Here is a 24,084-nt window from a genome sequence, read left to right as displayed (position 1 = left end):
TTAGATGTGGGTCCTATATATATCACAAGTATTAAATGCATCTAGTTCAGGAATGTATGGAATGACTTGCTTACTTATAGATGAGTTTAGCATTCCTTGGAACTCACTAAACTCGTTAGGAAATAAATACTTTAAAAGACCGAAATAAGAGTCTCTAGCATTGGTTCCCTCTATTTTTAGAAAAGGTACTATAATAATCAAGCACCACCCCCAAGACACTTCATCATAGGATATGGGCAAATCAAAGGAGCAAGTCTACGTGCCATTCCATTTACAGCTGAATTTAGAGTTGACACGTAGGCCTAGATTTGGCCCAGCAGAGGGTTTTGTTTGATTGTCATGGCATTTTAACATTTTTTAAGCCCAAATTTTAAAATTCAGAGATATCCCAGGGTATCTCGCAGTCTCAGTAGTGGATCATGTGACACTTGATCTTGGACTTGTGAGTTAGGGCCCCACACTGGGTGTACAGATTACTTAAAAAAAAAAAAAAAAGAGAGATAGCCCATAAAATCCCAGAATTTCTTTAAAAAATAAAATTCTAGCAACAAAGTGCTTAAAATCTAGGCAATCTTAAAATCTCTTGATTGGAATTGAGTAATGGCCATCCCTTTAGACAGCACATGAGCTCTTTGATTTGTCCAGTGCTCACCAGACCTGTGTCACTGGTTTATGCTGGCCGACCCAAACATTTGGGTTTGCAAACCTTGATCTATTACCAGTCCACTTTAACCATGGGCACTCCAAGTCTAGTACGGGGAACAGTGGGTCTTCCAGGTCTTTTCATGTAAACTCTTAAACAACTTTGGAAAACTATGTAACCCTTTGCATATATTTAATAAACATCTAAGGATTTTCATCATAAGTTTAAATAGTTTCAAATAATGTGATTTCCATTGTACTATAGATTTTAGTGTTTAAAAATGAAAATTTCACATTATTGTTTTAAACTAATTCAGAGCAATCTAAGTACCATAGCAATTTGATACACACTGTTATTCCTTTTTTTCTTTTAGATATTTATTTATGTATTTGAGAGAGAGAGAGTGCAGAGGAAGGGTCAGAGGGAGAGGGAGAAAAAGAATCTAAAGCAGACACTGAGCTCAGCATAGAGCCTGACTCAGGGCTTGATTCCAAAATCTTGAGATCATGACCTGAGCTGACATTGAGAGTCAGACACCTAACTGACCCACTACCACATATTCATTTCATTTTTAAATTATAGGAGCAGACTTTTCTCTCACAAGCTTATGGGCTTTTCTGCCTTCAGGTCAGGACGTGATCCAGGGTCCTGGGGTTGAGTCCCGCATCGGGCTCCCTGCATGGAGCCTGTTTCTCTCTCTGCCTATGTCTCTGCCTCTCTTTCTGTGTCTCTCATGAATAAATAAATGCAATCTTTTAAAAATAAATGAACATATACATACATAGAATCTTTAAAAATAATAAAATAATATATTAAGTGTTCTTACAAATAATTATCAAAAACTCTTCAGAAGAGTGCACATGGGAGTGCTTAGCTGGCTCAACTGGAGGAACATGCAGCTCTTGATCTCAAGCTCATGAGTTCAACCCCCACATTGGATATAGAGATTACTTAAAAAAAAAAAAGTTTATTTATTTATTTAAGTGCACATAGAAGTTAAAGATCTAGGAGTACATTTTCTTTAAGCTGTCCTTCTCACGCCACCCTGGACCCTTTGAAAAACCTTCATGTACCACAAGTTAAAGGAATCCCATTGCTTCAGACACTTTATAAAGGAATTCAGAGGCACTGACCAGAAGCATTGTATAGTATTAGATTTTGAGGTGGGACAGCCAGCTCAGTGGCCAGATTTTTATGTTGATCCAAAGCTGACAAGATTCTAGAATATGTCAAGTTTGGAGTGTATTGAGCTTAGAAACAAGATTTCCTTCACAGAAGGCCTCTTCCAGAAAGACTAATCTGATTCCCTATCAGCCTTCATCCCTTAGCTTCCTGGTTTTACCTCAGGCCAAGGACATAAATGTCATGGTAAACATTTCTTTATTGGAAACTTCAAATGATTTCTTTTTCAGTCAGAAGAAAATAAATGACAAGTCCTTGAATAGAAATGAAAACATTCAGAATCAAGGCCTAAATACTCAAATTCCTCTAAGAACTCATTAATAAATTTCTCTTTCAGATAGATCACATAAAACCACAATGACTTATTTAACTTCAAAAACTTCTGGAGACCAGTGTGCTAAATAAAGTTAAATGGGCATCAAAGCGGAGGAGCAAAATTTTGAAAGATTTTTTTTTTCCTTCAGAAAAAGGTTGAAGGAGAATGACCTTTGTATCACTGTCACATTTGAAAAATCTGTAGAAAATAGGAATGGGCCGTGGGATCAGAGAGCCCTGCCTTGGCATCCTAGTTCTGTAATGTACTATCTGTGTGATTTTCAGCAAGGGACTCAAGGTTTCAGTTTCTTCATTTAGCAAATAAGAGTTATTATAATTAGCTTATAAATTTTCATGGAGTTTAGAGATTGTTAACGTGAAGAATCTATCACTATCTGACAGATTTGAAGTTCAGTAGCACATTGTATATATTATTTGTTGGGCTCAGCTTATTATGCTTAAAAACTATTTGAAATGTTCATCATGTATTCTAGAACACCTGGGTGTTCGTTGCACCATGGCTATAAGTGAGGTAGGAATGGCATTGGGGGTGAGCCAAGAAGGTAAGCAATGTATTCTATAGATGAGGTTGCATACTCAAAGCCTAGAGGACAAGGAAGCAACACAGTAAGAACTGCCACCACAAGAGGCAGTGTGGTATAGAAGAAAACACCTTACATTTGAGGTTGAAAGACCATTGGATATCTGCATTCTGTGACTTCCCTGCTGTGTGACCTAGAAACTCACTGAACACCTTTGATCCCCAGGCGATCCCTGCATCTATGAAACAAGACTAATAATCATCCCTTTCCTAACTAAAGCGTGTTGAAATATCGAACAAAGGAGAGGCACTAGATGAATATAAAGTATTACTTCTAGTTCCTGTGTTCCTCACTGTCTGCTCAGTAGGCTTCCACTACAGAACACTCTAGTGTGCTTTGTCAAGATGGTGGGCAAACACTTCCGTATTGCTAATGAGATTTGGAGCCGGCAGGCAGAGTCATTGGGAGCTGATACTAGTTCATTCATTAAGCCCCACTCTGCCCTGATGGTAATCGTGGTGCCCTCTCTGCTTCTCTGTAGTTGATCCCATATTGGGCAACTTTGTTATGTAGCCCTTTTGTTCCTCCTCACCTAAATTAAGCTGCTATGGGCCTCGGGGTCCCAGTTACCTTCTCCTTATATAGTGGCCAGTGTCTTCCTAAGCTACTGAGTTTCTTCCAAGTGGGACAGCTCCCCTGTTCCCTGGGCAGAGAAGAAGCATGGGCCTTTGGCCCTTTTAAAGCATAGCAGCAGACTCAAATGTTATCAACCAAAAACCATAAATGATTCAAGACGGCTAGGTAAAAACAGGAGCAAACAGAGGGTAGGTCCAGATCTGTGTTTTTGTCAAAATATTGTCATTGGGAACATTCTAGTTCTTAACCAGAGGAAAGAGTTCATGGGTGTTTGTCACACGTTTTGCTCTGTGACTTACATACATTATCTGGGGGATACCATATAATTTATTATCCAAACCAGGAAAGTTTAAGAGAATAAAGGGGATGTGATTCTGGTATAAACTAGGATTTTTCTTTTCAAATACTGTATCCCTCACCTCCTTGTTTTGAAAGAAGGTAAAAGAACTATCTGCAGGAGGGTGTGAAAATGGGCTTTGGTGAATGGACAGAAGGAAAAGACCCTCAGGCTGGAATTAATGTGGCATGTGCAGGACAGACAGGAGATCTGATCACTTTGAGAAAGCTTTCCAACAGGTACAGGCTGAAATCTATTTAATAGGGTAGAGCCAGATTAGGAAGTATCCTGAAAGCCAATGCCAGACTTGATGCAGTTGGCGATAGAAACTGATTGTTCCTGAGAAGGAGAGGGCAGTGGAATGTGGAATGGATCAGAGGAACAGAACGGGCAAAAAGGCTGAAAGAGACATTGGTAAGAACTAGAATGCAGAGCATGGGTAATTAATACATTCAGCAAACATTTATTGAACACCCACAGTGTGCAGAGCACGGTCCTATGAACTAGAAGATAGAAAGATATGAGGGACGTGATGCAATGAGGGAATCAGACATGATGAAAGAAAATCATCATGTTTCTGTGGATGGCAGTGGTGACAGCTGAATTGATAGTGACAGAAAGAATGGAGGCAGCCAAATTAAGGAGGTGGGGGGGTAAGAGCATGTTGGACAGAGGTGGAAATAGTAGTGAGATGTCAAGCTAATGAGCAAGCAGGGGTCAAGCGGATGGTGTGGGCCTTGAAGCAGGGCTGAAGACAAGGTCTCCAGTGGTGATCGGAAGGAAAAGATTCAGGAAGAAGCACAAGAGCTCTCTGGAAGGAGCCAACAAATCCGAGGATGAGATGGGCAACTGCAGTGTTCCAGAAGCAAAGAGTGGAGGTGGGGTTCCAACAGCAGCCTTTTGCTGAGACATTGGAGAAGACAAACCCAGAAGAGGGAGGGCTCAGCTGCAAAAAGGCAGTGTGTGTGTGTGTGGGGGGGGGGGGATGCTTCCTGCTTCCATCCCCAAATAAGTTAAGAACCTAATTCACCATCTTCCCACACCTACCGAATCTCCAGAACTGTCTTTCCTATATCTCAAACAGAAAGGGAAGTCACAGCCACCCAGCAACTGGGTTTTCACTCTCCTTCTTGTTTGTAGAGTCTAGTGCCCAGCGGAGGGGGAGGAGTGGGAGCCGTAGTCTCTTGTGATTCAACCCAGCAGCACACCCCGTGACCACATCCCCATTCTGTGTATGTGTGTGTGTGTGTGTGTGTGCGCGCGCACAAGCGTGAGAAAGAGAAAGAGGACATGAGTTCGTGGTCCTCTGCACATTAGAGAAGAAAAGAACGAGGCATTACTCTGACACAGTGTTAAATTGTCTGAATTATTCTGAGTTGTAAAAAGAGTGGTGAATAGTGGAAGTTCCTCAAAACAGAGATTCTGGGCGCTATCTGTAATTAACAGCTAGCCTTGTGGGATTTGTGTATGGATCTGTTTTGGTACCGTGTTACACAATTATTTTTATCTTGGGATCAGATCTCAGTCGTTCAGAGCCAGTGTCTTCTGGGCGCTGATATGACAGCATGTGTTGTCAATACATGTCTTTCTTCTCAGATCACTGCCCACACTGGGTCTCAGCGGAAGGACCCATGAGGTTCAGTACACGTGGGGTTAGAGGTCTGGTTTTCTAACTATAAACCCTACCCTCCTGCTGAAAACTACTCGTTGTGTTTTTGGTTTTTTTTTAATAAGCTCCCAGTGGAGAAATGCAGTTCTTGGGAGTAAGTTACACATGTCAACCATGTGGAAACAGAAAAGGTTGAGAACCTAGACTTGTGTCTTTAGAAATCACTTTTTACTTAAAAAACTACCAAAAGGAATTTTAATACAGGCTTATAATTGTTAGGTTTAATAATATTTAGTCAAGGAGCACCTGGCCAACTCAGTCAGTAGAGCGTGCAACTCTTGATCTCAGGATGGTGAGTAAACGCCCCACTTTGGGTGTAGAGCCTACTTTAAAAAAAAATGATAATATGTATTCGAAATGTATAGCTCACTATATACCAGTATAATAGAAATAACCGTTTGTCAACTTGATGTAACTTGATTCTTAATTCACTGCACTAATGATTGGGAATTTTGTGTTGATTCTTTTTCCTCTCTCCCTCTGCCTGTGTCTCTGCCTCTCTCTCTGTGTCTCTCATGAATAAATAAATAAAATCCTTAAAATTGTATATATATTCTTCTTCTCTTACAGGTGCTGGTCTCAGTGTGAGTGACAATGAATCTGGTCAAGGCAGCCAGGAGGGAGGCACCTTGACTGACTCTCAGATCGTAGAACTCAGGAGGATACCCATTGCCGACACCCACCTCTAGTGCTTCAGTAACAATTAGAATGATGCTTTCCTGTTTGTAATGGCTTTGTGCTAAACTCTGTAACTTTTTTTTTAAACTCTGTAACTTTTATACACACAGCTATATAATAGGAACCTGTGAACTGTACTGGATGATTAACCCCAAGGTGATTGTTTTTTTTTTTTTTTTGGAATAAGAACTACTTACCTGTGTGCAACCTGAAAATTCACTACTATGATGAAAGATGGGATCAGTTTATATCAGTTAATAGTTCACACATATTCCAAGAATATTCATTGTTTTTTAATCATCTGACCTGGCTAACATTGTTTAATAAAAGTAATAAAAATCAATAAAAACAATAGAATCCATGACATCATGCAAGCTCATTATTTACGTGGAAATGTGTATGAGCAAAGAAATGCACTATATCTAGATGAGGTCAAGCCCTCTGTTTCTTCCGGTATTGATACAGGTCATCCAGATTTAAGACTTCACAGCTTCTAGAGGATTTTCATTCCTAAAAAACATAAAATTCATTGTCTGTTGAAGATTCTTCACCTATATGTTGATGGGGACACTGCAGTTTGCATAGTCTTTCATAGAAAGTATGTATTTCTGCTCATTATGAAATTAGGGATCTGAACATTTTCCAAAATAAATGTTCTGTTCCCAGTTAAAAATAACCACTACATCAAGCACTTCAAGCACAGCTAAGACAAGAAGCATTCAAACAGTGTAGTTTGTTTAGGAGAAATATTTCTTGGTTTCTATTTTTCAGTCTTTGTCTCAGAATGAAAAATCAGAAAGTCTATCTCAGAACAAACACTGTTGTGTTCATGATGATTTCATTGACTATGGTTCCAGAAAAATCATTAGGAACAGAACACATTTGTCCTAAGGAAGCCTTTGTGACCTTCTGTTTTTGAATTCTTCAGTATTTTTGAGAAAATCAGTGATTTCTCAAGAAAAAAATTAAGAAATAATTATCTAAAAGAAAATTTTGTTTTGTTAATAATTTCCTTTAAAGCCATAAAACATCACAGTGCCCTATAGTCACTGTTAAGGATGGCTTTATTCTTTATAAAGCCTGAGTGGCATTATTTATCTTAATAAATTATTAAATGACTCTTCTATTAGTCTTCCCCCTCTCCTATCTCCTCCCTCTTATATTGAGTGTTCATGGGTATATTGTCATTGTAGGTAGAAAACAAAAGCTGCACTGCAAAATCAAATAGCATAACAAGGCTCCATCCTTGGTGAAGTTTTAATCCTTTTTAGGAACTTTAGAAATAGTGGTAACAAGATTGCATTTATCTTAAGTGACAAATAAGTTAATTGTCTCACTGATTCTACATACATTGCTCATACAAACATACATAGTCTGTTTCATTATAGGGTAGAAGCAATGGATGAAATTGGTTACAATATGTAAAATGTAAGAGGAAAAATGTAAAATTGGTAAACATATTAAAATTGTTCATAGATTTTAATGAATTGGGGGCTTAGGTCATGATTATTGAAATGTGAGCTTTCCTTGTATGGAATCCAGAAGTCCTATCACTGTAATATTTTCCCCAGATAACTAGATTCTTATTTGTCACTTAAGATAAATTCAGTCTTGTGACCACTATTTTCAAAGTTCCTAAAAGGACTATAACCTCACCAATAAGGGATTCTCTAACAAAGGCAATTGCCAATAGCTACTTTCATTTCTACATGTTGTCAGAATCTGGGGAAAATCTGGCCCAACACACAACAAATCGGGGATACCTTTTCTCCTTTGGGTGACTGGATTTCTAGTGCTGTCCAAAATGCCATCTTGATAAGGAATCAAAAGGACCACCTGCTAGTGTTCAGCATGATTCTTTTAAATATTGGAAGGAAAAAAAACAAGATTTCTAGAAGCCACAGTGCTAAAATAAATAAGCTTCCTATTCCAACAGCAGCAATATTTTGCCATCCTGTTTCCTCCCAATGTAGAGTAAAATGGGACACTTGCCAGAGAAGTATAGTACTATGTAGAAAGAGGCAAATCAAATCAAATTCCTCAAAGTGAAAACTAAAAGGCTGGGACTATAAAACATTGTGGTCTTTATCTTTCAGGGGGTTTGGACCTCTTTTTCTTCATGATATTTTTAAAGGAGCTTTATTTAATATGATTCACATTCCATACAACTCACCCACTTAAAGTGTGCAATTCAATAGTATTTGGTGTATTAGATTATTGGGGTTTTTATTTTTTTACATTTTTAAAATATTTATTTATTCATGAGAGACACAGAGAGAGAGAGAGGCAGAGACATAGGCCAAGGGAGAAGCAGGCTCCATGCAGGGAGCCTGATGTAGGACTCCATCCCAGGAGTCTGGGACCATGCCCTGAGCCGAAGGCAGACTCTCAACCACTGAGCCACCCAGGCATCCCTATTGTTTTGTTTTTGTTTTTGTTTTTTAAGATTTTATTTATTCATGAGAGACACAGAGAGAGAGAGAGAGACAGAGACAGAGACACAGGCAGAGGGAGAAGCAGGCTCTATGCAGGGAGCCTGACATGGGACTCAATCCGGGGTCTCCAGGATCGCACCCCGGGCTGAAGGCAGCACTAAACTGCTGAACCACCGGGGCTAAAAAAAAACCCCTACTGGGGTTTTTTTAATTGTAAAATATATGTTAACACAAAATTTCCATTTTAACTATTTTTAAATGTGATTTTTAAATTCAATCACCTTGATTAAATTTATAATGCCCGGCAGCTATCCCCTCTATTTTCAAAACTTTTTTCACCACCCCAAACAGAAACCCTATATTTCTTATCTCCATATTTTCTGTATTCTCCCGGTAGGTAGCTAACATTTCCTTGGGTAATGGCTCTACTTCCATGTTTTTGTGATTTTAAAATTTGTTTTTTAGTTTTTTTTTTTTCAAATTTTATTTTTTAGAAAGAGAGAGAGAGATTTTCCTAATCTAGACACAAGTGCTGACAGGCATGCAATTGAGTATGGAGTGGTGGTGTTGCTACTGAAATTCCTACCAAGACAGGAGAACAAATAAATGAAAATCTTAGTGTGCAAAACACAGAAAGAATTTCACTCTGGTACTTTGAGTCCATGTTCAATTTATTGGAGTATCTTGGGTTTTGTTTTGTTTTAAGACATTATTTTTTTTTAAGTAATCTCTAGACCCAATGTCGGGCTCAAACTCACAATTCCAAGATCAAGAGCCTCATGCTTCATCAACCTCAGCCAGCCAGGTGCCCCTGTGGTGTCTTAGGGTTTAATCAATATTTCCATGTCTCCCAAATCTGATCAGAGAAGTTGAAACACATGATTGGGGTATGACTGGAAAAAGAAAATGCTCTTCAGGAACATAGTTCCCAAGCAATTTTACCTTGTGTTTACCAACACTTAAGATGCTACTTGAGTTTAGCCTTAAGGCCTCTGGATAGATCTGTTTGAGGGTAGGTCTCAATCAGATAAGTTAAGTGATGTTAACCTTCTCATAGCAGCTGAATGCCAGAGTAGATTTCCTCTAGACAGCCTGATCTTGGTAGGAACAGAGAAAACAACAGGGCATCCCTATGTTTCTATGGCCTTTTAATTGCTGATGGCATGGGCCTAGTCTCCTCAGTGCTTCTCTGGTAGGATGTAAGTAAAAGAACCACATTGTCTATAAGTGGTATTTAAAGAATGAACCAAGTTACTAAATCTAGGAACTCTTCTATTATCTTGAATCTCTCCTAGTCTTTTTGACTAATAGAATAAGTGAGACAGATGAGTGATATTCTTACTGATAAAATGTAGTTGGTACACTAATGTTATTTTTATCTAATATATCTCATCTACCAAAATTGTTTTTAGGGTATATATATATATAGATATCTAGATAGATAGATAGATAGATAGATAGATAGATACCCAACATGAGGCTTGAACTCATGACCTTGAGATCAAGGATTGCATGGTCTTCCAAACGAGCCAGCCAGGTGTTCCTCACCTACCCAAATTTTTAATCTCATAAAAATAATTTCAATACCATAGTAGAAAACTAAACTCAACTTTACAAAAATCTAGGAAACTCCAGATACTTTATTATAATTATAACACATGCTAGCTGGCACATACTTGTGAATATATGCACAATATTCCTGAGGGGGGGAAAAAGCAAACATTCCTTTTTACTGCTGTCTGTAACTGTTCAAATCACTTTGACAAGTTTGGCAACCCCCTTAATTGGGAATTTACTACACTGGAGATAAAAGAGTCTAACAAGGAATATATTTAAAGCAATCATGATGTTCACTAATGCTTCAGTATCATTGATTTACAGCCAATAAACATCTTTTACTTAAGTAGATTACATAGTTGCAGGATAAGAAGCAAATGGAGAATAGCCCTGTTTCCCATCATCTATGACAATGGGATGCAGTTATCAAGTACTATTACCATGGTTCTTGGGAGTACTATAGGATGCTTCCAATTTAATTCCCAGTCTGGCCTTGCTGGGGACTTAACAGCTGAGTCTAGTAGCTTTGACTATCCCATGAGCACCAATGTTAGAGCTGAAGTCCCTAAAAATGACTCAGCTCAAGTAAATTGTTAGCACTCACAGAACTGAAATAGTATTTTAGTCCTGTGAGAAAACAGATAATCACTGCTTTCTAATAGATAGAAGATTTCAGGGGCACCTGGGTGGCTCAGTCAATTAAGTGTCTGACCTCAATTCAGTTCATGATCCCAGGGTCCTGGGATTGAGCCCCACACTGCACTCCCCACTCAATGGGGCTTCTCTTTCTACCTGCTTGCGCTTTCTCTCTATTTTCTCTCTTTCTCTCTCTCAAATAAATAAATAAAAATAAAATGAAAAGATTTTAAATTAAGCAGCATAAACCATACTTTTTGTCTTTAGGAGTTTATAAGCAAGGTCACAAATTTGACCTTTTAAAATATATAAGGATGAGCTGATATTTTTTCATAACATTAATGAAGGGAAGAGACAATGCAAATCATTTAAATGTCACTTATTTTGGGTTTATGACTATGATTATAGTTATTTTAAAGGTAAAGGTATATATATATGTATATATGTCTGAGAGAGAGATCGAAAGAAACAATTCTGGGAAGTCAGAGCAAGAAAAGCAAGGAAATATTGATAATAACAATTTCCATTACAGTTTACAAGGCATGATTTCAAAAGATTTTGAAAAGCTGATTAATGAAGTATATGTAACTGTCCAGCATCCTGCCCCATAATATATATCCTTACTCTATATCCATCAAAATCATTTTTTTAAGACTTGCCACATTACAGGGGGGAAGTAGTATTTATTTATTTATTTTAGAGAAAGTATGTGAGAGGGGATGGGGTGAGGGAGGGGTAGAGGGAGAATGAGAGTGAGAGGGAGAGCGAGAGGGAGAGTGTGCATGTGAGAGAGAGAGGGAGGGAGGGAGAGAGAGAATCTTAAGTAGACTCCATATTCAGCATGGAGCCCAATGCAGGATTTAATTTCATGACCCTGAGATCATGACCTGAGCCAAAATCAAGAGAGACACTTAACTGGCTGAGCAACCCAGGTGCCCCAGAAGTAGTAATCATTTAATAAAATACTAGAAAGAGTAGATGAGAACAGTAAAACAGATTAGAAAGGTGCTCAAGAGCTGTCAGAGGCATTATAGTTCCTTTCTGGATTATTCCATCAAATAATGCACAGGTATCATGTAGTAAGCGGTTTGTTCCTTATTTTATTTATTTATTTATTTTTTTAAAGATTTATTTATTTATTTATTTATTTATTTATTTATTTATGATAGACACAGAGAGAGAGAGAGAGAGAGAAAGGCAGAGACACAGGAGGAGGGAGAAGCAGGCTCCATGCCGGGAGCCCAATGCCGGACTCAATCCCAGGACCCCAGGATCATGCCCTGGGCCAAAGGCAGGCGCCAAACCGCCAAGTCACCCAGGGATCCCCTGTTTCTTATTTTATTTTTTTAAATTTTTTTTTTTATTTATGATAGTCACAGAGAGAGAGAGAGAGGCAGAGACACAGGCAGAGGGAGAAGCAGGCTCCATGCACCGGGAGCCCGATGTGGGATTCGATCCTGGGTCTCCAGGATCGCGCCCTGGGCCAAAGGCAGGCGCCAAACCGCTGCGCCACCCAGGGATCCCCTGTTTCTTATTTTAAAAGGTTATCTTTACCTTCCAGTTTCATCCATTTGGTCACATATTGCAAAACTTCCTTCTTTTTTAAAAGGCTGAATAGTATTCCATTGTATATATATACCACATGTTCCTTAGCTGTTCATCCAAAGATGGACCTTTGGGCTGTTTCCATATCTTGGCTATTATGAATATACTGCAACAAACATGGAATAACTTCAAGATACTGACTACAGTTCTTTTGGATAAATACCAAGAAGTGAGATTGCAGGATCATATGAGAGTTCTATTTTTATTTATTTATTTTTTTTCTTGAGGAACCTCTATACTGTTTGCCATTGTGGCAGTGCTGTTTTGTATTCCCACCAATGGTGTGTAAAGTTTCCGATTTCTTCACATCCTCACCAACACTGGTCTTCTGTTGTTGTTGTTTTTGATGTTTTATCATGGCAATCTTGACAGGTGAGATGATATCTTGTGATTTTGATTTGCATATTTTCTTGTAACTAGTGATTTGATCATTTTTACATATGTCTATTGACTATTTGTATGTCTTCTTTGGAGAAATGCCTCCATTCAAGAAATGACTCCTATTCAAGTCCTCTGTCCCTTTCATAATTTCATCATTGGTTTTTTTGCTATTGAGTTGCAGGAGTTCCTTATATTTTGGAGATTAACCTCTTCTCAAATATATGGTTTGTAAATATTTTCTCCCATTCTGTAGGTTGCCTTTTCACTCTTTTGATAAGTGAAATAAGCTAGTGACAGAAAGACAAATACTGCATGATTCAACTTATAGAAGCCATCTAAAACAGTCAAAATCATAGAATCAAAGAATAGAATGGTGGTTTTCTAGGGCTAAGGGAAGGATGAAATTGAGAGTTACTAACCAATAGTCATAAAGTTTAATTAAGCAAGATGAATAAGATCTAGAGATCTGCTGTACAATATTGTACCTATAGTAAACAATACTGTACACTTAATAATGTTTTTAAAGATTTTATTTATTTATTCATGAAAGACACAGAGAGAGAGAGAGAGAGAGAAAGAGAGAGAGAGAGAGAGAGAAGCAGAGACACAGGCAGAGGGAGAAGCAGACTCCATGCAGGGAGCCCTAAATGGGACTCGATTCCGGGTCTTCAGGATCACACCCTGGGCTGAAGACAGTGCTAAACTGCTGAGCCAGGTTTAGCTGCCCTGTACACTTAAAATTTTGTTAAAAGGGTAAATCTGTTAAGTGTTGTTACCCAATAAAATAAAAGTTTTATTATTTTATTTTTAAAAATTTGCTAACAGGGCTTCTTAATCACTGTAATTCACTGCAACTGCTGGCATTGATAGAGAAGGAAGTTCAGACAATTTTTAAAAAGTTTTTCAATCTCTTCTGAAATCTTAGTAACCCTTCACAGAATCCCTAATGCCATCTGCAGACCCTCATTTGAGAAACCCACAGTAGATTGTAAGCTCATGAAGAGTGGGAACTCATCTTACTTGTTTTGGTATCTAAAGCACCTCACACAATGCCTGGAACAAAACTGATGCCCAATAGATACATTTGTTTAAAAAAATCATTTTTATCCTGAGAGCATAATTTTTCTTGATCTTTTATATATTTAAGTAGAGATGTTTTGCTTTTAAAAATCCAAATGGATAGCAGTTATTGAACAACTTAGATGCCATATCATCTTCATGTTACCAACAGCTTTCATTTTCAAAGCTGTAATTTGTTGAATTATAACTACTAATTCATTCCGCTGCCTAGTTATCTAACGAGTCTTGAAAACCACTGAGGTCCTCTGGAAAACTTAATTTCATTTGGCAATAGCCTATATAAAAAGTTATGAAGTAGGATTTTTTTAAAGGATTCCTTGGTAGGGGCAGAAGGGAGGCCAAATTGAGAGTAAACAGACAAGAGGTAATATTTACTCTTCATATCTCATTGTTATCCATGACCTATTAGTCATAAGGGTTTTGTGTAGAAAATTACATATGCATGAGTATTTTGTAACTAAGGGTTATAATTTGCAATCTCTCTCATACTTATCTGGTTCCACAGTAGGAAGTCAAAGAAGTGTGTACTGTGTCATTCATGGTTGATTCATTATGCCTGTACTAAATACATTTGAAATAACAGTCTGCATTGTAACACTCAAACATAGATAACATGTAATTTCTAATCTTAGTGAACCAAGATAATAAGATTAATTGTACTCTGAAGCTAGGAAATCAATGTCTACCAGATTAATTGTAAGTGTCCAAGATTCAGAAGAACACACTATCATCTCCATAACACAGCAACGCCTCTATTCCATGCTGTCAGGAATTAATTATTGATAAGAGTCAAGACTTCATATCCAGCCACCATGTGATTTCTCAGGACAGCCCAAATGATTGCGAATCAAAAGTCATTGCTTTTTGCCAATTTTCAAGATAAAGACTGAACTGTGAGTAGAATTTTTCTGGTAAAGGACAAAAAAAAAATCTGAAAAAGTAACATTTTTAAAGGAATAAACATTTCAAAGTCAGAAAAAAAAAAGAGAATTTTGATAAATTGCTCCAAATCACAATTTGCCAGTTTATGCTATAGCATAAACAACAGAATTGCCAGAATGGAAGGTAACTAAACAGATGAACAGATTCTATTTGACTTTATCTTCAGTCCAGGTATTTTAAAATACTATAAACTACAACAGTATAGAATATTTTGCAAGAAAGAAAGAACACATTTGCTTAATCCTACAAAATCTCTTTGTCTTACTATGTAAGACTGCTACACATCATACTGAATGTTTCAGATCTTTACCCTTTTTGTTTTATTTACCCTTTCCCCCTTTCCTCATTCAAGGAAAGAATACAAGAAATAATTATTTTTTTAAAAGATTTTATTTATTTGTTAGCGTGAGCCAACGTGAGAGAGTGACCGCACAAACTGAGGGGAGAGGGAGAGGGAGAAGCAGGCTCCCCACTGAACAGGGAGCCCGATGCAGGGCTCAATCCCAGGACCCTGAGATCATGACCTGAGCCAAAGGCAGACCCTTACCCGACTGAGCCACCCAGGGATCCGGAAGAAAGAATTTCTTTAAAAGTTACATTAAAGAGGCCCCTGGGTGGCTCAGTGCTTGAGCTTCTGCCTTTGGCTCAAGTGGCGATGGCAGAGCTCTGGGCTGGAGTCCCTGCATCAGGCTCATTGTGGGGAGCCTGCGTCTCCCTCTGCCCATGTGTCAGCCTCTCATGAATAATTAAAAAAAAAATTTTTTTTAACTCACACTAAAATCAAACGTTTAAAGACAGTATTTCACTTTTTTTTTGTTTGTTTTTGTTTACTCTGGGAAAATCTGATTACAAAATAAGGAATGCTTATTAAAGATAAGCTTATAAGAGGAAGTGCATGTGTCTGCTCATCAAAAGATAAAAAGCGCCATCCAGAAAACGAAGATGCGGGGTCCCTGGGGGGCTTAGCGGTGTGGTGCCTGCCTTCAACCCGGGGCGTGATCCTGGAGTCCTGGGATCGAGTCCCACCTCAGGCTCCCTGCATGGAGCCTGCCCCTCTCTCTCTCTGTCTCTGTCTCTCTCATGAATAATAAAATAAAATCTAAAAAAAAAAGAAAACTAAGATGGTGAGCAGCCCCGGTGGCTCAGTGGCTTAGCACCGCCTCCGGCCCTGGGTGTGATCCTAGAGACTCGGAATCGAGTCCCACGTCGGGCTCCCTATACACGGAGCCTGCCTCTCTCTCTCTCTCTCTCTCTGTCATGAATAAATAATTTAAAAAAAAAAAAAGAAAGAAAAACCAAAGATGGCTGTTCCATCAGGCCTCCCCATCAGGCCTCCTCAGGGCCTGTCGGCGTCTGATGATGGCTTAGCTGCTGGAGGCCGGCCGTGCAAAGGCACGCATGGAGCAGAGGCCATGCACAGCTGGACGCAGCACGGAGATCGACGAAAAATGTGTTTCTTTTTGTGTTGTTATCCTACTCCAGAGTTTGTTTAAGATCGATAGCATCTCTAACATGTTCTAGCTGCTCCTTAACCCAGAGGTGTTGCGGCGGCCGCTGGACCCCGCCACCTGAGCGGAGGGGGGGGGGGGGGGCGCAGTTAGAGACGCAGGCACACCAAGGCCCTCCCGCAGCTTGAGCTCTCGGCGCTGAGCCTCCAGATCTCGCGAGGAACCGGAATCTCTCCTGGGCACGCGGCAGCCCCGCCCCCAGGCGGCGCCTGCACCTGGCCGACGGCGCCTGGAACGTTCCAGAACCGCGCAGGCCGCTTCCGAGGGCTGAGCCCGGTCAGGACGTCAGTCAGGTACCCAAACGCTCGGTGTGTTCTCCCCTCACGGGGTTGTTTTGTACGCACATTCTTTCCACCTTGTAGGTGAAGAGACTAGATAATTTTTTCTTCACACGATTCTTTCCTGTCAAGTGTGTGTGTGTGGTTTGTTTGTTTTTTTTCTAAAGACTTTATTTATTTACTAGAGACACACAGACATGGAGAAGCACAGGGAGCCCCATATGGGACTGGATCCCGGGTCTCCAGGATCACACCCCGGGCAGAAGGCAGGCGCCAAACCACTGAGCCACCCCAGCCTCCTCCCGTCAGGTGTTGAAATACGGATTATTACATCTTCCATACTTGGTTATCAGAAGTTCCCTTAATAAATCCCAGTGCTGTCCATGCCCTCGGAGGAAATAGAGAGCAGTTCTGCTTTCTGCCTTCTAGGATTTTTACCAACAGAGCAAATACATTTTCCACATGGAGGAGCTAGAAAGACCCCTCCTCACTCAAGTTTCTCAGTGCAGTTTGCATTTGTGGCGAAAGCATGGAAAAGTTTGCACGTGAGTGAATTATTTTGCTATAAAATAGGGGCCGGGGTAGCCTGGGTGGCCCAGGGCCTGATCCTGGAGACCTGGGGTCGAGACCCACGTCAGGCTCCCTGAAGAGAACCTGCTCCCCTCTCTGCCTGTGACTTCGCCCGTCTCTCTCTCTCTCTGTGTCTCATGAATAAATACATAAAATCTTAAAAAAAAAAAAAAAAGATAGGGGCCAGAAACAAGTTGGCATGACCTTTTACCCTCCCCTCCTCACTCCGGAGGATTTTGTGTTTCGTTCTTTTTCCCTCATCCTCCCCGGACTTCCTCTCCCTCTTTGTAATAAACACAAAACCTGAAAACTGTAGGAAGCCCGAAGTAGTTGTTAGTGGTTAACGACGTAACAAGTTCGAACAATTATCCCTGGTAGGTTCCAGGATAATTTATTTTATTTGCGCAGTAATCAGTTCCCTTTGACATTCAGACTGGTAGGCTCCTTCTGCTGCTAGCTGGGAAACCCTATAAAGGAAACTACTTTCCTGGATTGGAAACAGAGGAGCTTACACAAATAAATATGACCAGTTCCGGACTCTGCAACTAAAAAAAAAAAATGTATAGAACATATGCTAGATTTTCATAATAGACAATATTAAGAGCAAATAAAGTGAATGAGTTTTATGGGCCACTGGGTAGCTGAGTCAGTGAAGCCTCTGACTCTTGATTTCGGCTCAGGTCATGACCTCTGGGCTGCAAGATTGAGTGCTGCAGAGGGGCCTGCTTAAGTTTCTCTCTTCCTCTCCCTCTGCCCCCACCAAATCTCTGCTTGCTCTCTCTCTCTAAGAAAAAAAAAATGAAGTCTAGTCAGGGGAGGAGGGAAGTCATTAGTTTTTGAAAGGTCTACTTATTTAAGTAGATGGAGTTTTCTGAAATAAAGTAGGAATTGAATATGCCTTAAAAACAGATGAATTGGGGCACCTGGATGCCTCAGTCTGTTGTATCTGACTAGATTTTGGCTCACGTCATGATCTTAGGGTTGTGTGAGGAGCCCCAGCTTGGGCTCCCTGCTGGGTGTGGAGCCTAAGATTCTCTTTCTTTCTTCCTCTCCCTCTGCCCCTTCCCCACTAAAAAAAAAAAAAAAAAAAAAAAAAAAAAAAAAAAAAAGATGAATTGGATTTCTTTTGTCATACAAATATAGAAATCAAGGAATAAAAGAGGCAAGCACTTTAAAAGACTTGAGAAATTTGGAACACAAAGATTCACTAAAAATTGGAAAATGTAAAACTCTGTAAAACTTCCTTTGCAAAAAATCCAACATTTTCTAAAACCCCATTAGATTTAGCATCCTATGATTCCATATAAGTAAACTCAGATGCTGCTTCGTTGCCACACGGTGAGCAGCTTATATTTTCTATTAACAAAACACATGTAATTACATACTTTTCTTGGTTTACTGGTACTATACTTAAGATTATATGCTTCTACCTCATCTAATTCATAGAAATCTATAGGCAAAGTTCAGTGGATTTTGTATTTTGCTCAACTACTATCTCTAGAATACAAAGTTGTCCATTTGGAATTAAAAAATTTCTTCATTTTCCAATTTAATCTATTTGAAAAGTTTTGTTCTTCTTGGAGAACAACCATTCTTCACAGGATTTAGATTGTAATAAATAACACTGTGGCCACAAATTAGAAACTCTCTAAAAATGACAAGCCTTTTAATTTCAGTGATTTGTATTTGTCTTCACATCTACACCTTCTAAGCATGGTTGCTTGAAGACTTAGACCTTCAGAGTAGAAAGTACCAGTTGGAAATATAATAAATTTCATGCATTTCATCAACTTGGTTTCGGTTGTCATGTGGAATAATCTGTAGAACTCAAGGCTCTGTATGGCTCTTGGAATAAACAATAGTTGCTTTCTGTTTTAGGACTAAACTGTGTCACATAAAGCAGAAAGGGGACTTGCTCACACTCTGCCTGCTTCAAGGCAAAGTAAAAATTAAGCTCAGCATGTCATCACATACTTACAAGTGACTTATGAGAGCCTTCTTTATAAATAGATTTTGAGAGTGCCAAGGTTTCCAGTGAAATAGGAAACCATTAAAATGGTTTATCATTTTCATTGTGAGAAAAACAGAGAGACCACTCATTCCCCTAAGGCAGTAACTGACCCTTCCTGACTGTAAAGGAGTAATAGAGGATGGCCCAAACTCTTAAATTCATTTCCAAATAGGTGGACTTTTAAAAACATGGCTTCTACAATGATGCCCCATGGCAGTATGTGCGCTCATGACCTGCAAAAATACACATGATAAAAGATTTAATAAGCCTCCTTTGGATGATGCTGATGGGTGATAGTTCACAGATCCACCTTATAACTCTAATGCTTCATTTCAAAGATGACAATATATTTGTTTTTAAGAAAAATATGAGGTGCCTGACTAGCTCAGTTGGTACAGCATACGCCTCTTGATCCTAGGGTCATGAGTTCAAGTCCCATGTTGGGCGTGGAACCTACTTTTTAAAAAACTGTAACAGTGGTAAGATTAGAAGTTTACACAGTATATACGCTCTTCTATGGTACACATTTTTTGGAGAGTGAAATGAATGTACGAAGAAAGTTCTTGTGAAGTCATTTGAGAGAGAATATTTTTAGAGTGTGTTAAAAATATTAATGAATAAGGGCACCTGACTGGCTCAGTCAGTAGAACATGCAACTCTTGATCTCAGGGTGGTGAGTTCAAACTCCACATTGGATGTGGAGCCTACTTAAAAAAATGTTAATGAATAAATCAGACAACTTTTAAAAAAGATTTTATTTATTTATTTGAAAGAGAGAGAGAGAGAGAGAGAGAGAGAAAGAGCATGGGGGGGGGGGCAAGGTGGGAGGAGTGGAGGGGCAGAGAGAGAGGCAGATCCCCTCTCCAAGCAAGGAGCTCAACGCGGCGCATCCCAGGACCCAGAGACCACGACCTCAACTGAAGGCAGATGCTTAACCAGCTGAACCACCCAGGTGCCCCAAGATAACTTTTGTAATACAACCCACACTTGATAGCTAAAATATGTATAATAAAATTCTACATATTTTATATACGTAAATATGTAATATAAATTTTGAAAGTAGGCACCTGGGGGGTTCAGTCAGTTAAGCGTCTAACTTCACCTCAGGTCATGATCCAGGGTTCTGGGATGGAGCCCTACATCTGGCTCCCTGCTCATCAGGAAGTCTGCTTCTCCCCCTCCCTCTGCCCTCCCTCCTGCTCATGCACTCTCATTATCCCTCTCAAATAAATAAATAAAATGTTTTTAAAAAATGAAAAGCATATATTTGTACACCATATGCATATAAATATACAGCATATATATTATAATTATTTATTATATAAATATGTATTTATACACATCTTCACACACATCACACAAACACATACATGTACATAAGTCATTAATAGTGTTCAGAGAGTCTCAATTTCTTCTTTGGCTTTTCTGTATTTTTCAAGTTTTCTACAAAGAACACTTGTTATCTTTGAAATTAGAAAAAATTGTACACTTTAGTGGAAATTATTTAAGCCCTGAATTTAGCACAGGTGGTGTTTAAGACACCTTTTTTTTTTTTTTTGCTCAGTCAGCTTCTAGTGAAACAATTATAGCTGGTGAGGTTTTTTGTTTTTTGTTTTTTTTACAAGATTTTTTTTTTTTTAGGGCAGGTTTACAACAAAACAGAGAAAAGTAGAGATTTCCAACATACCCTCTGCCTCCACATGCGCATAGCCTTATTATTATCAACAATACCATTAACATACACTATTATCAACATCACTCACCAGAATGGTACATACACTTTTTACAATGGATGAACCTGCATTCACGCATCATAATAAGCCAATGTTCAAAGTTACCTTAGGGTTTACTCTTGGTGGTATAAATTCTGTGGGTTTGGACAAACCTATAATGACATAATTCGGGCAGCCTGGGTGGCTCAGCGGTTTAGCGCCGCCTTCAGCCCAGGGCGTGACCCTGGAGACCCTGGATGGAGTCCCACATCCGGCTCCCTGCATGGAGCCTGCTTCTTCCTCTGCCTGTGTCTCTGCCTCTCTCTTGCTCTCTGTGTGTGTCTCATGAATAAAAAAAATAAAAATCTTTTTAAAAAATGATATAATTCATCATTATAAAATCATACGGAGTATTTTCACTGCCCTAAAGTCCTCTGTGTTTCCTCCAGCTTATTATCCCCCACCCCTGGCTGGTCAGATTCTCAGTGAGAACTTCAGGCGCTGTTTCTGGTGGAAATGACTGATGCTCTTTGATGTGCTTTTATAATATGCCTCACAGATGATATTAGGTGACAACAATGATTGATTCCCATGGCCACCATGAGCCTCAGGACCACTGGAGCTGTGGGTACTAGAACTTGTGGACTCTCTATTCATAACTCCCTCCCAGCTTAAGGAAATCTCTAATTTGGGCTTGGAAAAGAAGGCGGAATAAAGGAAGCCCCAAGTCGCAGGAAAGGTCTGTCACTGGCAGTTTATAGAAGGAACAAAGGAGAGCTTTTATCCCAATCAATGGGTGCCACAATGTTAGCATATTTTAAAGATAATAACATATATTTGATGGTCACAAATGAATTATTCCCTGAAGAATGAACATTAGGGGTATTATTTCAGACTTTTGGATTTATTCCACATTTTAGAAAAAAAAAAAAAAAAAACCTCTGCTATATTTCAAAGGAAATTTCAGCTTTAAATTTTTACCCTTCAGCTGTTTGGAAATTTCAAATAACTGTTCCAGATCTGATCACTAAATATTTCTTTTGTTGCATAGAAACTGACTTTTAAGTCACTATATTTAAGTCCTAAAGAGCAAAGGGAAAAACTCATTCTCTCTTGCCACTTTCTCTGACTCCCAGGCCCAGCATGCTTCATATTTAATTGCACACAGTCCAGACATTCTCCACACACAGTGCCCTTCCTCACAGCACCTTCCACTCAGCAAGTCAGGGCTTTCAGCCTCAATTTCTCCCCCTGGTATTTTGAAATACATGTAGCATACCTCATTTTGAAAATCTTTTATATATTTAAGAACTTGATCTCTGACTTTTCTTAATATTTTCAAGTAAACTTAATTTATTGCACTTCATTTATTTACAGTTGCATAATATATATATTCTTTTAATTATAGTTGTCAAAATATGTTAGTTTACTTTTATAGAAACGGAGGCCCATTTAGAGGTGTCCTGCCCAGTTCTAAAATGTTTTCTATCTCAGGAGGCTCTCTGTGCCCCATGCCATCTGTTTTCTCCTGCCTTTCACCCCCCTTCCCAATATCCTTCTCTGGGTAATATTTTCTTCTTATTTATTTTTTTAATTTACTTACTGTGACAATATCAAACCCCACATCAGAATCAAAGAGATACCATATGAGGATAATTCGTCTAGCTATTGTAATAAACAAACACCAACTTTCAGGGGCTTAACATAATTGTATTTCTTGTTATGCAAAGTCCAGTTTAACTCTCCTCCAAGCAATGACTCAGGAGTCATGGCTCCTTCTGTCTTGTGGTAGCCTCATCTTTTAGACCCTCAGAATCCTTCATTCTTAGCAGGTGGCCTGGGAAAGAGAGAGTGGAAGCTTTCATGGAGTATGTTGTGACCAGAACTAGAAGTTCGTTGTCCAGAACTCAGTCAGATGGCCCTGTCTAGGAAATGTGTTGAGCTGTGCGCCATAAAGGAGCAGATGCAGAAGGACACAACCGCCTCTCCCACAGTCACACCCTCTTAGATGACCAAACCTTATCTAGGGCATGTTTTCATGTACACATGGCTCTTCCCATTCCACCCATCCTGGGCACCCCAGTTGCCCCTTCTGTCTTACCTTTCTGGCATTATCATTTTAACTCACCCACAGCTATTCCTCCCACAAACCCAGTATATTTCTTCATGGCAACTCTTCCCACACTCTACCTTAGGTTCTAGGTAGGAATCAAATGCTTTCAAAACTAATACCCTTGCTTCAGATCTTGTTGGTCCCTTCAACATGTATAGGGAATAAAAAATGAGGGAGAAATAAGCAAACAGAGTCAACACCAGCTACCATAAGGACCCATAAATACAAAGTGTGAGAACCAGTAAAAATGGCTATGAGGAGAATTCTGGAAAAGATAGAAGCTAAAATAAGAACTTACAGTTTTTCAGAAAACTAACACAGTAATTTTGATACTCTCATACATGTTTACAATCCTTAAAAATTCCCTGAGATAAAAAGATAAATCCCCTGTGCCAGAACAGACAGCCTAGGGGTAGATACCAGAGTTATGAAAGAGTCCTCCAAAGAACAAGCTGCATGAGGAAACATCTTGCAATTTTCAGACCTGAGGTCAATGCCCCAAAGATGAGTTGAAATATTCTGAAAAACAATCTCTTACACTAGACGTCACTACTAAACCAGATATTTTTCTTCCCCAGAAACAAAAGAAAAAAAGATCATGATGAAAAGACCTCACTGTTCTTCTGAAATTCAAAATCATCCAAATACTGTTGGAAAAAAGAAATAGAGGGAGGTATTACTGCATTTCTTAAGTCTTTGTTGGTATCCATCCAATTAATTATATACAGTAAAATAAAAATGTTCCTATTTGACTTAATTATGATAATGATACATTTTTTTAAAGTGCATGTTAATGGTTTTTCGAACACCTTTTGAAGTTTATCATACCAACCTCTTTTTATCTCTTCAATGACTTATGGGAGTATGATGGTCCTTCTGACTTAAATTGACCTATTGTTGCTATTGAAACTCTTTTTTAAATCAAAATTATTCTTTTTTTAAAAAAAATAGATTTTATTTATTCACGAGAGACAGAGAGAGGCAGAGACAAAGGCAGAGGGAGAAGCAGGCTCCATGCAGGGAGCCTGACGTGGGACTCGATTCCAGGTCTCCAGGATCAGGCCCTGGGCTGAAGGCAGCGCTAAACCACTGAGCCACCTGGGTGGCTCAAATCAAAATTATTCTAAAACTTCACACCAGGTCAGATTTTTCTTGGCTGAATGGGGCAATAGTAGGTATTATAATTAAAAGGGAAGAAACAATTTAGATCAGAATTAAAAAAAAAAAAATTCCCTGGTTCTTCTACTTACAGGA

The 24,084-nt window shown here is 39.1% G+C and overlaps 1 protein-coding gene across 1 annotated transcript in view; it reads left to right on the top strand.

Moving 5' to 3' along the window:
* ADGRV1 (adhesion G protein-coupled receptor V1) overlaps positions 1–6,363 on the top strand; it is a 529,718-nt gene extending 523,355 nt beyond the window's left edge. Inside the window, exon 90 of the mRNA XM_025992909.2 lies at positions 5,895–6,363. Within this exon, the coding sequence (XP_025848694.2) occupies positions 5,895–6,013 (119 nt within the window). The 3' untranslated portion in view covers positions 6,014–6,363. The remainder of the gene's footprint in view (positions 1–5,894) is intronic.
* Positions 6,364–24,084: the final 17,721 nt, after the last annotated feature.

The sequence above is a fragment of the Vulpes vulpes genome, chromosome 14, assembly GCF_048418805.1.
Source record: "Vulpes vulpes isolate BD-2025 chromosome 14, VulVul3, whole genome shotgun sequence".
Classification (NCBI taxonomy): Eukaryota; Metazoa; Chordata; class Mammalia; order Carnivora; family Canidae; genus Vulpes; species Vulpes vulpes.
This window is presented reverse-complemented; position numbering and strand designations above follow the sequence as displayed.